This window comes from Alosa pseudoharengus, unplaced genomic scaffold, assembly GCF_046254945.1.
Source record: "Alosa pseudoharengus isolate Yale_2024_CS ecotype anadromous, Long Island Sound unplaced genomic scaffold, YU_APseudo_1.1 YU_APseudo_1.1_scf_14, whole genome shotgun sequence".
In the NCBI taxonomy this organism is placed as follows: domain Eukaryota; kingdom Metazoa; phylum Chordata; class Actinopteri; order Clupeiformes; family Clupeidae; genus Alosa; species Alosa pseudoharengus.
This window is the reverse complement of record NW_027468609.1, coordinates 6,181,403-6,196,988: the sequence shown is the minus strand read 5'-3', so window position 1 is coordinate 6,196,988 and position 15,586 is coordinate 6,181,403. Positions and strand designations below refer to the sequence as shown.

The following is a 15,586-nucleotide window of genomic DNA, read 5'->3' as shown; positions in this document are numbered from 1 at the left end:
CATGTGACACATGTGTGATGAGTAGCCTACTCGAGGTTGCCTGTGCCTGTTGATGTGTCCACGACCATGGTAACCTTGACAGGGACAACAAGGAGGCGGACAATCAAGGCTGCCCCTCAATAGCCCCGGCCCCCCGGACAATTGCACTACCCTATCCCACCCATAGTATTGTATTTATATTTATAAAAATGTACATAATGTAATTACTCTTATACATAGCCATATTTGAATGCTCTTTATACTGTTCATACTGCACATTTTTGCTACTCTATAATGTTACTGTTACTATACTGCACATATCGGTACATACTGTACATATCTGTCTATACTGTTCTTACTGAATATCCACTTTATTCTGTTCTTATAATGTTCTATCTATATTATGTTTACTACTCTTATAATGTTACTGCTACTACACTGCACATATGTTGTTCATACATTGTTCATACTGCATATCCATATCTATTCTGCTCTTAAACCATACCACTTTCTTAACTGTATACTATTGTCTACACTGCACTACACTATTATGTCAAATACTGTTACTGCACCACCTGTTCTGTGTATATGACATTGCACTTTTCCGCTTTTTTGGAAACTGGATTTTGCTGTCTCTGTACTTGTACTCATTAACAAGACAGTGACAATAAAGTTGAAACTAAATCTAAACAGGCAAAGACAGAGAGCCGTATATACTGACTAATGTTTCACGGTTCTCATGCCAGCTATGCTAAGCGTGCGATTCTTCCTATTACAAGTTTGTTTACCATCAAATTGACTTTGAAGCTGCTGTACTATTAAGGTAAAAAACTTGCATAGGATGCTTTTAGCCTAACCAGGCCCAGCCTTGCCTGTGCACTGACAGAAGAGGACCTGAAGGGGCACAGGGGGTCGTAACACTACAGAACTATGAGCCTCAGCAATGCTGCGTCTTACCATGATGGGTCTGCCTGAGGTTTCTGCACTCTATCATGCAAATCCTCATACTAAAAGCATACTTCATACAGTAGCTCTCTTGATATCTATGCAGTGGAAACAACCAGAGCATGGCTGTTTGTATCTGTTTAATACTATACTGTACAGTTATGCACAGCCTTTCTGCTATGGTGTTCTGAATCTCAGGAACACCACAGATCTCTGAATAAACATTGTCACTATATAACACAGATCATGTGACATAGTGTGTTTGGTTCACACATGGTCATGTAGACTTCACCAACTACACAGTCTCTGTCGGCACTGTACTCTGTATATACCATTTCCTGGGCACTTCCTGTTGGCTTAACTTCCACTGAAGTTCTTATATTTATCCTCTTTATGAAATACCGGTACACTCATGTGATAATCATGGCATTTACTCAGCATGTTATATATATATTATGTCATGGAACCTTAAGCTGTCTTCAACAATGAACTTGGATATCAAACTTGACCCTGGATATCAATTAAACTACTAAAGATTTACTTTTGCACTAATGAAATTCACCTTTTGTCCTGATGGTATTTAACTGAGGGTGATTTTAAAACCCTTAACATCACATACATTAACTTGCAGGCACATAATGCACATCCTCTCTGAACTGCATTCAGAGAGAAAAAGGGTGGGGGTATGTTGACATTTCCATTAGACTGTCCATTGTCCATACCCACCTAGATCTTCGTGAAAGAATGTTAATAAGAATGATGTAGGGTTGGCTGTCAGTCTCACTGTAAGCATAGGTTTGCCTTCTTGGAGCTGGTCTAGTGAAACATCATGGTCCATACACTTATTCAGAGAGATTGATATCAATCCATCAGATGATGATGATTTGTGTACTGATCAAATAAGATACTATGATGTAAAGAACAGTTCATAGTTATTTATTTGCTTTAAGATGATCAACGCCTGTGATCAGCCTAGTTTTGCTAATATGAATGATTTCATTCAATACTGAAATGTAAAGACTGAGGCTGTGAATGCCTCTCAAGGCAAATTCACGCTGCTCATTTAGTTTGATTTGAAGTTTGCTGACACTGTTTCAGTCCGTACTATCTCTCGCTTCAGCCTGGTGACAAAAAAAAGATGAACATTTTCCATCAGCCTGACCAATCACTGGGCCCCTCCTAACGGAAATCCGCATCAAAGACCCCTACAAACATCAGCACTGACAGTCACAGGGCACAGACATGGACAAGCTGCGTGGCTCCCTTGTCGTGTTTGTGTGTAAGTATAGTGAACCTTTTTTTGTCACTTTATGTGCTTGTTTTTGCTCTTCGTTTTATGCTAATTACGCTAAACATTGTATACTTTTAAAGGTGTGATATACCTGTGTGTGGAGAGCATCTCTGGAGCATCAGTCGTTCAACACGCAGTCCAACCAGGAGACAACATCACCCTGCACTGTGACTTTGAAACAGATGTGGCAGATGTAGAATGGGGTAGGGAATGTTCTCATGTGAATCAGCCAAAACTCACCATGTCAGAGAGATTTGCCCCACCTCGCTTCAGTGTTAGACAGAGTATCTCAACTAAATCCTCTGATTTGAGCATCGAGAACATCACAGAGCACGACCTTGGACTTTATTACTGTACAGTAGTAAAGAAAGAGAAGAACAAAGAAGTGATTGGTATGAAATTCCAGGTGTCTTTTCAAGGCAAGTAATGTAACTTTTAATTTATGACTAAGTAGTGTGTAATTGCTTAAGTTGCCATATGTAATATGTATGTATGTATACAAATGTGTGTGTATTCACAGACACCCTGCCCAGTCCTACACCTCCCAGTTGTCCTCCTGAATGTGGGCACTGCTTTTATTTTATGACTAAGTAGTGTGTAATTGCTTAAGTTGCCATATGTAATATGTATGTACAGTATGTATACAAATGTGTGTGTATTCACAGACACCCTGCCCAGTCCTACACCTCCCAGTTGTCCTCCTGAATGTGGGCACTGCTTTTATTTTATGACAAGTAGTGTGTAATTGCTTGAGTTGCAATGTTTAGTAAATTCTGTGTATGTATGTATGTATGCACATGTGTGTGTGTGTGTATGTATGTATGCACATGTGTATGTGTGTGTGCGTGTGTGTGTGTTTTCACAGACACCCTTCCCAGACCGACGCTTCCCAGTTGTCCTCCTCCTGAATGTGGGCACTGCTGGATTCTGCTGGCCAGCTTGTGCACCACATGTGTTCTTGTCACTGCGGTCATCTCCTCCACTAGTGTGTACTGTCTGCTCCGTCATAAAGGTACATCTCCTCCACTAGTGTGTACTGTCTGCTCCGTCATAAAGGTACATCTCCTCCACTATTGTGTACTGTCTGCTCCATCATAAAGGTACTTCTCCTCCACTAGTGTGTACTGTCTGCTCCGTCATAAAGGTACATCTCCTCCACTAGTGTGTACTGTCTGCTCCGTCATAAAGGTTCTTCACTCCCTGTTCTCCTCACCTATGGCTCCCCACTAAGGACATTGTTCAAATGTGTGTGTATCACTCCTTATTTTGTGTCTGTAGGGTCAGAAGAGAAGGAGCTGTATCAGGGACCTACAAACACAAAGGAAAGCAGGAAACAGGTATTCACATGCACAGCGACTGATGTACTCGCACAAGAACAGAGAATGTATTGTGGTATTATCATTTTGTGGAGGGGAGTATTTCAATCAAGGGGCCATATTGACAAATATTCAAAAGCAAATAGCATTATATGATCTTATCCGGAACTCATCTCTCTATAGCAAAGATTCTAGAGCAGAGCTCCGCTCTAGAATCTTTGCTCTATACTGTCTATATTTACCCCAATGTGGATTTGACTATTGTTTAAGGATGAAGACCTTTGTTATGCCTCCCTGGATATACCTACCAATCGACAGAAACCAAGACCCAAGAAAAAGAGGCAACAGAATACTGACTTCAGTACCTACTCCGAGGTCAGGACTGCAAAGTAGAGGCACTAGGCCTACCTAGAGTGTCTCCAAAAGAGCTACCGTATGTGTACATACATGTTATTGCTCTGTGTCTTCAGTGAAGTGTCATTTTATGATTTATATTTGTGTATTTCATCACTGAAATCATGGCAACAAAATATTATGATTGTTATGTAAGGAGAATGTAAGATGACTTGAACATACTTGGCATATGTATGTATGCACGTATTCTCATTCATTCAGCTAAGTCCTTTCCATCTTGTTAGGCATGTAATCTTTACTCCACCACATAATTCAATTAGTAAATGGCTTACACCACGTTGTACTTTGGTGTGATGTTTCTTTTTTCAATCATCCAACAACAAAGAGTGGAACAAAACTGGCCGCACCAAACAGGGTGAAACTAAACTGGCCGCACCATTTCACAGGAACAAACAAGCTCTTCCTGTCAGGTTGATTGAGCGGGGGCCAGGGGCCTTGCATCTAGTGCGATGGTTTCAGCAAGCTGCCTACACTTTAACCTCAGCTACTAGGTGTGAACAACAATACTGAAACCCTTCTATTAATAGCAACCAACCTATCATCAGACACTTGTGTTTCAATGACAAAGTGGACGTTTCTTATGAGCACCACACTTTCTGTAAACTCTCCCTTCTAAGACATATACACATACATATGTATGTGCATTTAGACATTCATTTGGCAGACACTCTAACCCAAAGACTAGATGTTGTTTAGTCAAGATAGATAGATAGATAGATAGATAGATAGATAGATAGATAGATAGATAGATAGATAAACTAAAATACAAATTATATGAAATAACACTAAATCTAAATCAAGTCTAAAAACAGTATCCACATAGTGGGTGATGATGTTTGTTTCCCATGTCGTTATTTCAAATTTAATTCAATTGCCTCTGGCCGAAGACATGCACTGATACTTGCACTACCATTGATGACGTCACACAAACTCTCTCTTCCACACCACACTCCGCTGAAAGAGAAATCTCACCTCATGATTTAGCTTATCTGTAGTCTAACTGTAAGTTTAACTGGCAGAATCAGAAGCTGATGTTTAAATAGTTGTAGAACTCAAGTCAACAAGTTAAAGTTTAACTGGTATGTAGCAAACACTTTTAGCCAAAGCAATAGTGACCCACAAAGGCAGGTTTGAGAATCGAACCCTGGCCGATACTCAGGTAGTGACATTACCAATATTCCACCACGTCTGTTCAAAAGTTCTATGATGAAAACATTTTTTTTAATTAAGACGGTCTATCAAATGCATGTGAATTAAATGGATGGTTACATTGAGAAATGTTTTTTTTTTCAGGGATACCATTTTTAAAAAGGCTGTCTAGTTCAATTGTCTGTCTTCTCTGACTAAGTGACATTGAAAGAAAGGTTGTTCAAATAAGTAGATTTCTCTAAAAAATTTCTGTGCATGATTTCAGTCATCAGAATTTCTAATAAGAGCGAGCTCAAGTTAAAGAGGATGTTGATATTGTAATTAAAAATTGATTAATAAGTGCCCAGCAACACAGACTCCTCCTTACCTGTGATAGCCTCTGTCTGGAAAACAAACTGATTCCAGTTGGCCTACCACGTAGGCTAAATAGTTTGTATTCACTATCGTCACAAGATGGCGGTATATGACAATCCGAAAAAAGGCCTACAAACACAAGCAGAAAGTTTTGTGAATGTGCGTTATCATTATAGCCTATTCCAGCAATTACCCGTGTTTTTGAAATTACCCTAAATGACGATCGTTTAAATGATGTAGGTTACTTTATCTTTCTTTGTTACAGATATAAATAACAAAATATATGTCCTATTTTTTATTTATTTATCATAAAGTAATTAGTTATTATTTATTTATTCTTTATATTCTTAAGTATAGTGAGTTCATTTAGTTGATCTGTGGCTGAAATTCATTAATCTTTTTTTCTTTTTTTTTAATCTAAAACGTCGTTTGAGAATGTTGTTTCAAACTACTGTAGGCTAACATTCATTCGGACAACCTTGACCCCTCCCATCTTCTTACCATTGGTGGAAGGACATGCCTATCATCCAGGAGTCACTTGTCTTGCATGTGTTTGGTTGGGGTAATGAGAGTAGTAGAGAGTAGAAGCGGGCTGTCAGAGCGTGCCTTGGGATCCACACAAGCAACACAAAGTATCGGAGTCTATTACGGCACTCTACTACGAGGGCAAGGAGCACCCACGGAAGTCGCCCCTGCAGGATTACTTCGCGGAGGTTCACATGGGGAGTTGAAGGACAAGCATGAAGCGAAGTCAGTTAAATATGTTAGCATCCCCGGGTTTTTGGTTACTTGTATTTTTGTGCGTAACTGATTCATCTCGTGCTGCACCTCGCGCCGGGGATAACAATGACTCGCCTATCTCAAGGCGTCCGCGTGCGGTCTCCAATGCGCCTTTGGAACTGTACAACACCACCACAATGCCAAACCACTTACCCGATGATAAACTAGGGATGTTAACTGTTTCTGCATTCTCCAGAACAACTCCGACCACCAAGACCCTAGGAGAAGCTATGACCCCGTCCCTGACAACCACCCCTGGCACTTTTACAGAGTCCACTAAAACAATGGAACCTACAGTAAAACGCAGGGACGTAACCGCAAACATTAAAATCACAACAGAGGCTGAAGCAGTTGGAACTACTACTATGTACCCACGTATTTCAAGTGCCTTACCGAGCATTACTGGAAAACCAACTGAACACTCGACACCCTCCGTGCCATCCAGTACGGAGATCCTGAAAAGCACTGCCGTGCCACCTGTCCCCACTACTATGGACAATAGGCAAGGTGAGTAACATTAGCTCGTTGTGTTGGTCGGCGCCCTGTGGACAAGGTGAAAAACACTTGAACACTTGAAGTTTAACTGATTGTCAACGAACAAATAAATTGCCCTGAATCCCACACACCTCCATAGACACGTTATCGCCATAGAATTATACTTTCTAAACGTGGTTTAGGAATTAATCATTTCATTTGATGCAGAACACCAGCATACGACCACAGTAAACATATGTAGCCTAACTAATATGGGAATTATTGAAACAATGAAAAAATATATACAACAGGCGAAATTTAACTGAATAAGTGGAATAACCGACTAAACCGGTAACCTTCGTATGGCTCAAGTTTGTTTTAAATTAATGGACTATTCACATGTAATAATCAGAAACGCAGTCTTTGCTCCTGTTTAAGGCTGTATGGTCGTATTTCCTTACATAGCCTAAGACTAGTAGCCTAGGCTATTAGTGCTTGATAGATAAACATTGGAATTCAAGCGTCAGGCAATACACAACATTGGAAATTGCATTTTAACAAACTGGCGTGAAAGTAGATCAGAACGCCGATGGGAATGTTTTTCTGTTGCTGCATTCTCAGCCAACAAACTCCCATTGCCGAGTGTGGAGAGAAAGTCTGCTGACGTGATTCATCTCCCTGGGCTACAAAGAGTTAACAGTGAATAAGTGGCTGAATGCAGCATTTCGTGCTACAGGGTGTCACTGACTGAGGGTAGTCTGGTCATCCTGTATGATGCACTCTTCTTTTTCACCTTTCTCAGCCATGTTGTCAAACTGCATTACCCTTGCCTCCATTTTTTTCTGCTCCTTCCTTATTTCTTTAGAGCAGGTTGTGATAAATGACCCCATGTGGAGCTCAGGTGCAGCAATGCAGTCCCAGGGGAAGTCACCTGGCTCCCTTCAGCATTCTCTTTTATTCTACCTTTTTGCTGATTTCAGTAAATTGTAGTCCACAGTGCAACATACCAAAATGCACACACATATACACACTGCATCCTTGTACACCTTGGTTTACTTTGCTAGTACTTAATGAAGGCAGTTTATTCAACCCTTGACTGGATTTCACTAACACAGAAGCCAACTTTCATAAAAAGGCATTATGACGATAATGAGATCGATCATTCAGCACACACCTATGTTCGCTCTGTGCCGAGGGCCAACAGATGTCCTCTGTCAACAGCTGCTGTTCCTGTGTGTGTGAGTGTGTCACTCTGAGCTGAACTTTGAACCATGCACATGCACACACAATGTGCGCCGGGAGCCCACGGTGCATCCCCCACTCTCTGCACCGCCTGTACCCAGTCTAGGAACAACACTATGAATGATAAACAGTTTGAGGCAATCCCAGATCATGGACGGGGGCTTGCAAGAGCTCTGAAGAGAGCACTAGGTGATGATAAAGGCTGAAAGCGCTTGGCGTGGTGTATGTTTTTTCTTCCCAGATCATGGAGGGGGGCTTGCAAGAGCTCTGAAGAGAGCACTGGGTGATGATAAAGGCTAAAAGCGCTCGGCGTGGTGTATGTTTTTTCTGTGTGACTGTATAAACAGGGTTGGGGAAGTCAACAGTCTGCAAATGGCCCAGTTCAAACATCTCTCTGCGCAGCAGCAGCAACAGCAGCACTCTGGAAACACTGGAGCGGCTCTTTTAAACACACCAAAAGAAACCCACTGCAAACACACACAGGAAATTGCTGGCTCAGGACATACCAGCTTGGAATACTCAAAACAAAGTATTAGATTTGCTCTGCCTGTCTTTGATCTGAAATTCAGTCCTTCCCTGTCAGGTAGATAGCCTACTTAGGCTCTACATTACTATCTAATGACAACAATAGCTGCTACCACCAGTTAGAAACAAAGTCTTGATCGTTACTTGTTCCTCAAAATAGCCCCTGAAGATGCTCTCCCATCTAAAGATAGAAACGTTTCTACTGAGGACAGTATTGCAAAGCGTTTTATTTGCTGTTTGGGAGTTCCAGAGCCATAATGAAACTCACCAGCATGTAGAATTGTAGAATCATTTCCCTGGAGTCCCACACAGTCTTGCAATGCTTGCACACTCCACCACAGCCTGCTTCCCTCGAATGATTAGGGCGCGGGAGCCTTTCTCTCCTACACAATAATACTGTATCTCTCGGTTGCTGAGATAAATGAAAACCTTGTTGACAGACTGGAGGACGTGGAGATTTCAGTTTGTTTAGTGTCACTCTTCTGTTCACTTTTGGGTTACATGTGTCAACCAAATCTTCATACAGTAAGAGAAAGCACTGGTTCTCGGCATATCCGATCATAAACTTAGGTATGCCTGGCGATATGTTTTCGTAAGGACTAAAGCAGCCAATATCACAAACTGTGTTGCATTCCAGTCTGTCGCATAATAAGCTGACACAGGGCCAGGCTTTATTAGAACAGAAAAACATTATTTGATACAGCATTGGGAGGAATCAAAGGTAGATTTTTCTTTGAGAACAGACGGATTGTTCTTTTTTTCCCCCTTCACATTCTGTCATGATAAAAATCGTCTCTGTACCTTTCCAATCAGGAAGCAAATGGACCTGAAGCCTCCCATCTGGCGTTCTACTGGGTAGACTGTCTAAAGTAGATCCAACTGACTCCAGCCACGCTGGCTGAATGTTATTCCGGTGTTCCGTAACAACACAAATATTCTGTATCCAACACTATGTTAGTGTGTGTATCCAGTGGGTATCAGAGGCCTTCATTAAAAGATGAACAGTTTACCCAAGCCTCTTCAAGGACAGGTGTGTTGAGGAGAGTCTTTTTGCCAACCACGCTTGTTTGCCAAGCTTTGTTCCTTAGGCTCTCTCCATTAACAACCATCCAGAGCCATGCTGAAGATACAGGTGCCCTTAGCTGAATTCCTCTGCCAACTTGCAGTCTGGATGGCAACTGTCCAATGCAGGAGTACAACAACACATCCAAGTGTCACATGAAGATTCTGATGTTGTTCAAAACTAATGTGTGTGTGTGCGTATTTCTGTGTGGTAGGATGTGATGTAACTCAAACATGGAAAAATCCATTGCCCCCACGATCCAAACATTGTGTCAGAGCAAAATAATTGCCCCCTGATTTACTGTGCTTTTAGTCTCAAGGAATTCCATTAAATCACAAGGAGAAAGGGGCATGGTATCAAGCTCTATGCCATTTTTAATGTCTGAAGGGCAGCTCTGATGGAGGACAGTCAGCAAGCTGGCAAACCACCTTCCTTAACGGCTCTATGATGATGCATTATCTACCTGCTGCCAAGCAAGAGAGGGCTCATCCTTCTCCTGCTCCAACCTGTGTGTGTGTGTGTGTGTGTGTGTGTGTAGTGGACGGGTATGAGGATGTGTACGCATGCAGAATCGCTTAATGTCATGAGCTCCGGTGTGTGGATCTAGTGTGGGACTTTGCCTCTGCCATGTTTGGATGCACGTAACGACTCTAATGCGAGGTGAAAATGTAATCTACTTTTTGACATCAGTTCTCACAACACAGGGCATTGTCTTCAGTTTCAGTTTATGTGGAAAGCATGGGGAAGCAGATATTTTGTTTATGATTATATCTCTTTGGTATGATTGTGAGGAAGAATGATTAAATTATCCCCCCATATCACATTTCCAGTGTGCTGAAATTATGCAGACCTGTGCTGTTTCTCGAGAGGATTTTAGAGCAGAGATAAGCAGGCCTGGCTTGTAACCACTCAGTGTTGACTTAACCTTGAACAAGCAAGGCCATGTCTGTTTACCTGGCGTATGTGTTTGTAATAAGGCTTATGCTGAGTAGAAGGTAAAGGTTGTGTTTCAGATCAGAGATTTGTCTTGGGGAGCTTTGCAAAGCCTGATATTTAAAGGAGGAACTTCATAATATCCACTTAACCCTCCTCTAGCATGTGAATGGGAAGGCTATAAAAAATATCCTTTCTTGATGTACCTTGCTTATGTCGAGGGTGTTTGTACAGTGCCTTGCTGTGAATGGTGTTGTACTCCAGAGGCCCTGTGTCCCTAGTGGCTTTTGGCCTCAACCTCCAGCCAGCTGTCTGTCATTAGCCAGTGCTGAGCCAGATTTCTGTGGCGATACCAAAAACATGCCAACACAGCCATGCAAAACCTGGTTTACCCAATAAACTACACTAGACTCCTGCATGTCTCCTGCATGAAGGACAGTGCTATGTGCTGACGCTCAAATTTACAATGTAGACTTTTCACATGGTGCAGACTGCAGAGTTCTCCCCTCCTAGTTGGTCGGCGCCAGGAGACCTCGTACCACGTGTGGGCTGTGGCCGACAGAATTGGAGCTGATAAGGTGAACCAGCTGCTCCCAAAGGGTCTCCGCACACAGCAGTCCTGTACAGCCGGTATGATTGCCCGTAAGGTTGCCAGGGGTAACAGAGGGCACTGCCGTCTCTGACTGGGCTGAATCGGCTGAGCGTGAGGTGGGAGAAGTGGCCTGCCTCCTGCCATCCATCACTTCCTCTGAGAAAAAGGAACAAAACTTCAATAGAACAACAGAGCAGACTGTCTTTTAATGCCACGGATGTGAAGCCTCATAGACCTTAATTGTTTGAAGTTTGCTGTTTTATTATTCAGCTTGATGCTTCCTCTTTAACCCCAGAGGACAATTGGGCATTGTTGCGACTGGTTTATTTTTGCCACAACTAGGTAGTTATTATGAATCTAATCATAATCATCTAATCATGTGTTTCAGTGTTGTGGGAAAGTCAGGGGGAAATCCCCCTTAATTGTCACATTTCACAGTGCACAGACAATTTTGTGTAATCCAGTTTCTTCCAGCATGCTTTGATCGTCGCTTCCTCTGCTGTTTAGTGGCGGGCATGCAGACTGGTTTCAGTGAGGTGCATGCTGCAGTGGAATGTGAACCCCCTGTCCATTGTAGAACTATTAGAATTGTGTATTCATTTTGCACCACTGCGTTAGTAGTTTAATATAGGATGGCAGTGAGCTGTGTGTAAATGTATATTTTTATACATGAATGCATTCTTACCACTTGATTTTATGTGTGTGCATATGTGTGTGTGTGTTTGTAAATGGATGGGATGGGGATGGATCCCACTTATCCTAACTGCCCTCAGACTGTCATGCATGTACAGATGGTCTAGGAGTAGAGCTCTGGTGAATGACAGGGATGAATTGGTGTTTTAATCCTTTTAAGCAACAGCTAACGCACTTGGCTGTCCTGCTGAATGCTGAGCGCTTCTTTTTGAACCACCTCCCATTCTCATCAATGACTGATCTCAAAGGTCTATTATAACGCTGCCGAATAGACGATTATGCAGCATCCTGGCTCCCAGGGCTAATGTGCAGGGGTCACCTCAGCTGCACAGACTACATCATCATCATCAACCTCATAAATCCTCATATTTTGGTCCCTCTACAGAGTCACAGGCATTCCCAGTACCGTCAAAAGGGGATTGTGTGAGCTGTTTAGCATTCATGGCACTTGCCTCTACTCTCTCCTCCCCCAGAAGGCTGTGTCCAGATCAGCTGAAAGCCAGTGTAGCCATCCCCCTCCTCCCCCTGACCCCCCGCCCCGCTCCCTTCAGCTCCAGTAGCACAATGAAGTTTGGCTGTAAATGGTAATAAGCGTGAGATGGCAGGGACTGAGTACGGAAACAAATTTCACATGTGGATTTTTTTTTTTAAATCCCTAACTCCCCCAGTTTCTCAAATATACCATCAGACGCACACACACACACACACACACACACACACACACACACACACACACACACACACATGGACCCACACACAAATGCCTCAATGCCCCTCTCCCTACAGCCCTACACATCTCCCTTTTTTTTACTTTTCACCTTGTGTTATGTAAACACATTTCACCAAGCAGCACCCACTGCACTCATAAATGTCAGCAGCATTTGCAGTCATGATTACGCTGAGGTCCGGAGAGAGGAGCGACAGGCCAGCAGAGAGGCACTGCTTGCCCTTGTTCCTCTTGTCAGAAGTGGTGAGTGTGCATAGTAAAGGCCACTGCTCCCACTTGTGTCCTTTCACTTCATTTTTAGCCACCTCTTCCTTGGTCGATAATGTGACAGGCACCACAGCAAAAGTAACGCATCCCTGTTCGGTTGCCAAGTTCAAATCTGAGTGGATATGAGTAGTTACGTACTGTCATGTCATCTGACCTGGAAAGACCTACTGTGGTAGCCTGCTTTCAACTTGGCCAACTTGCCCAAATAATAGTGCTTGCATTTACATCAAATCACTTTTTAATCGCTTAATTCATCCTCCATAGACTCCCTATCATTCTCTTGGCTGTGGGCATCGGGTGTACACACGCGTACACACAGCAAAGACAAATGAATATAATTCTCTGTTGTTTTTGCTGAGGTGGCTTATGCTCTAAATTGTTAGAAACAAGGTTTATAACAACGCTAACCACTGTGATCCCTCTGCCTCACAATGAGTGGAAGAGATGTAACCTAGCTGCGGTGTGGGGAGACAACCACATGGCTTCTATTGATCTGCGGAGAGTTTTACAGCCTTTAAATAGATGCCTTGGGACCACAATCTCCCCTTAGTAATTGGGCCCTGCTGTTTGGTTCAGCTCCGTGAGCTTGGTCACCCCGAACTTGGCCTTGTTAAAGTCGATGGGAGAGAAAGCGCTAGCATCATTGAGCTCTTAATCAAGCCTGCCAGTGCAGTAGGGGAATGAGTCGTCTGCAGGCTGTCGGAGATGCTGTGACAGATCTGCGTTCCCATACCGGTACCTGTGAGCACTGCTGGACCTGAACAGTGTCTTTAAAAAGTGATCCCGCCAGCAGATTTCTTCATTAGCAATTAATAGTGTTCCTTATATTCCTGGAAGCAGTGATGGACAACACGCTTCAGTGCATGGATGGGACCAAAATATGAAAGTGGTTCTGAAGGTGAAAGATGAAGGTAGTTTTGGTTCTTGAGCCAAGACCTCTACAGGTCTGATGGTCGATTGTGCTCTGTCTAGCAGTGGTGCAAATGCAAGAGGTTTTTTTTTCTTTTTGTTCAGACTTGGCTCAATGAAGGAAAAAGGGATTGCTCTCTACAGGGTGCCCCACCAAACTGAATAATTTACTTTCCATGGAAGACGGCGTCTTATCAGCTGTCGCAGAATTCTTCTTTCAGATCTTATGGAATGGTCATGCTAGTAGGTTAAACCATAAGGTGTTTTCACCTTATGCCTCTAAAATGTCATATTCCCAATCAAATAATCAAATGTGTAATACTTTTTTTTTAGCCAGAATTCTCTTTTAGCCACAGGGAATGATTATCATATTTGGAATATTTATGTATTTCTCCAGACAGGGATTCCCTTGTGTATTTGACTTGGTGGTGAGATTTGAAGTGTTTGTGGTCCTTGCTGGAGTGCACATGTCTGTTGTTTTGTTGGAATGGCATAATGTCCTTGTCAGCCCAGTTGGACCAAAAGGGCGCAATATTATCTATGGTACAGCATTAGTTGTATTTAACAGTGTTGTTTTTAACTGTAACTGTAACTCTTACTTTTCTGCCCAATAATGGAAGTTGAATCTAATTTAAAATAAATTATTGTTTTATCATTGGGTGGCTGGTGAAGCTATTTTTGTGCTTCTCAGATATCATCATGGTCAAGCTCACCCATCTTTTGTCCTGTTAAGCAAGTAGATAAAGACACCGTTGGATGTCACATTCTCTTGTCTTTCCTTCTCCAGTCTCAGTTGTTTCCTGCACATCCCCATCCCCCTGCCAAAAATTCTGTGGATGGTTGGCATTCCACCCCTTATAGGAAAACTTTTGTTTCAAATTCTGCAGGGATCAGACTCATGCTCCCATGACCTTTCCTGGTTCAAGGTCATTGTTGTAAAGTCTTGTCCGCTTGACCCCACCTTTGAGAGTAGTTGACCCAGACTTAGGTTTTGGTCCCTCTTTTCTTTTTGATGGTATACTCTTCTACATAGCTCTGGAAGTGACTACAAATCGAACTCGTATACTACACCAAATGGGTTAACCTTAATTGTTGAGAGACTGAAAAGTCCCAGATCATATTATCAAATTATATGTATTAATATTTGCATTTATTTTTCATTATTTAATCACATTTAGGCTTTGCCAAACTTGCACTTATAGTACAATTTCATACTTTCTCTGAGAGTAGCCATTGTGGTTAATGCAATCAGTTCTATCAGTTCAACACCACTGGCTGAGGATCAGTCATGGATGACTGAGCACACTTTCAGCACTGTTCACTGGGAGATGCTGGAGCCATACGAGGCATGTTTAGCAGGCTTATGCAAAATTCCAGAATTGAATTGGAACGGCCTCTTAAATTCCAATTCAATTCTTGAATTTCACTTGCATTTCAATTGAGGTAGCGAACAGGAAGCAGAATTGCAATTCGAATTGTACACAACCCTGCTGTTTAGAGGTGGCGAGGCATCAGGAGTCCCAAGGTGAGGAGTGCATGGTGGACATAGTATAGGTTACAATAGAAATCCTGAAAAGCTTCAGAATATGGGAGAAAACAGAATGGCAGTTATTTCCTGGTAAGCTGCCAAACAAAACTGGCTTTAGTCTTTTTTTTTTTTTTTTAACAAAAAAGGTCTTTTGAAGCGTTCAATGCTAGTGCCCTTTGCACACGGCTCCCCTTAGACGGTCGTCGCCTCTGTTTCCATAAAGGGCCTGAATAACTTCTTTCCTATGGAGCAGAAAATGTATGCACCGCTGGAGGCTCAGAGAGGATAGGGGCCGAGTGCTTTAATTGCCATTGTGCCATGCATTGTGTCCATTAACCGAGCTCTGGCATTGTCCATCAGCCCCTTCAGACGGAAAAGTAACCCACAGCTTCATGACAGAGAGAC

The 15,586-nt window shown here is 42.5% G+C and overlaps 1 protein-coding gene and 1 long non-coding RNA gene across 4 annotated transcripts in view; both read left to right on the top strand.

Annotated features, from left to right (window-relative positions):
• The first annotated feature begins 2,161 nt into the window (after positions 1 to 2,161).
• LOC143122350 (uncharacterized) lies at positions 2,162 to 4,203 on the top strand. 2 transcript variants are annotated; one of them, XR_012986646.1, is made up of 5 exons: positions 2,162 to 2,203; positions 2,296 to 2,634; positions 3,081 to 3,227; positions 3,494 to 3,552; positions 3,802 to 4,203. It is a non-coding gene; the product is annotated as an uncharacterized LOC143122350 (long non-coding RNA). The 2 variants fall into 2 exon arrangements; XR_012986647.1 differs by having other exon boundaries at positions 3,081 to 3,403.
• Positions 4,204 to 6,068: 1,865 nt separating this feature from the next.
• LOC143122753 (multiple epidermal growth factor-like domains protein 9) overlaps positions 6,069 to 15,586 on the top strand; it is a 70,512-nt gene continuing 60,994 nt past the window's right edge. The window contains exon 1 of one of the 2 annotated variants that reach the window (XM_076283606.1): positions 6,069 to 6,735. In XM_076283606.1, the coding sequence (XP_076139721.1) occupies positions 6,189 to 6,735 (547 nt within the window). In that variant the 5' untranslated portion in view covers positions 6,069 to 6,188. The remainder of the gene's footprint in view (positions 6,736 to 15,586) is intronic. The other variant, XM_076283605.1, reaches the window with a different exon arrangement.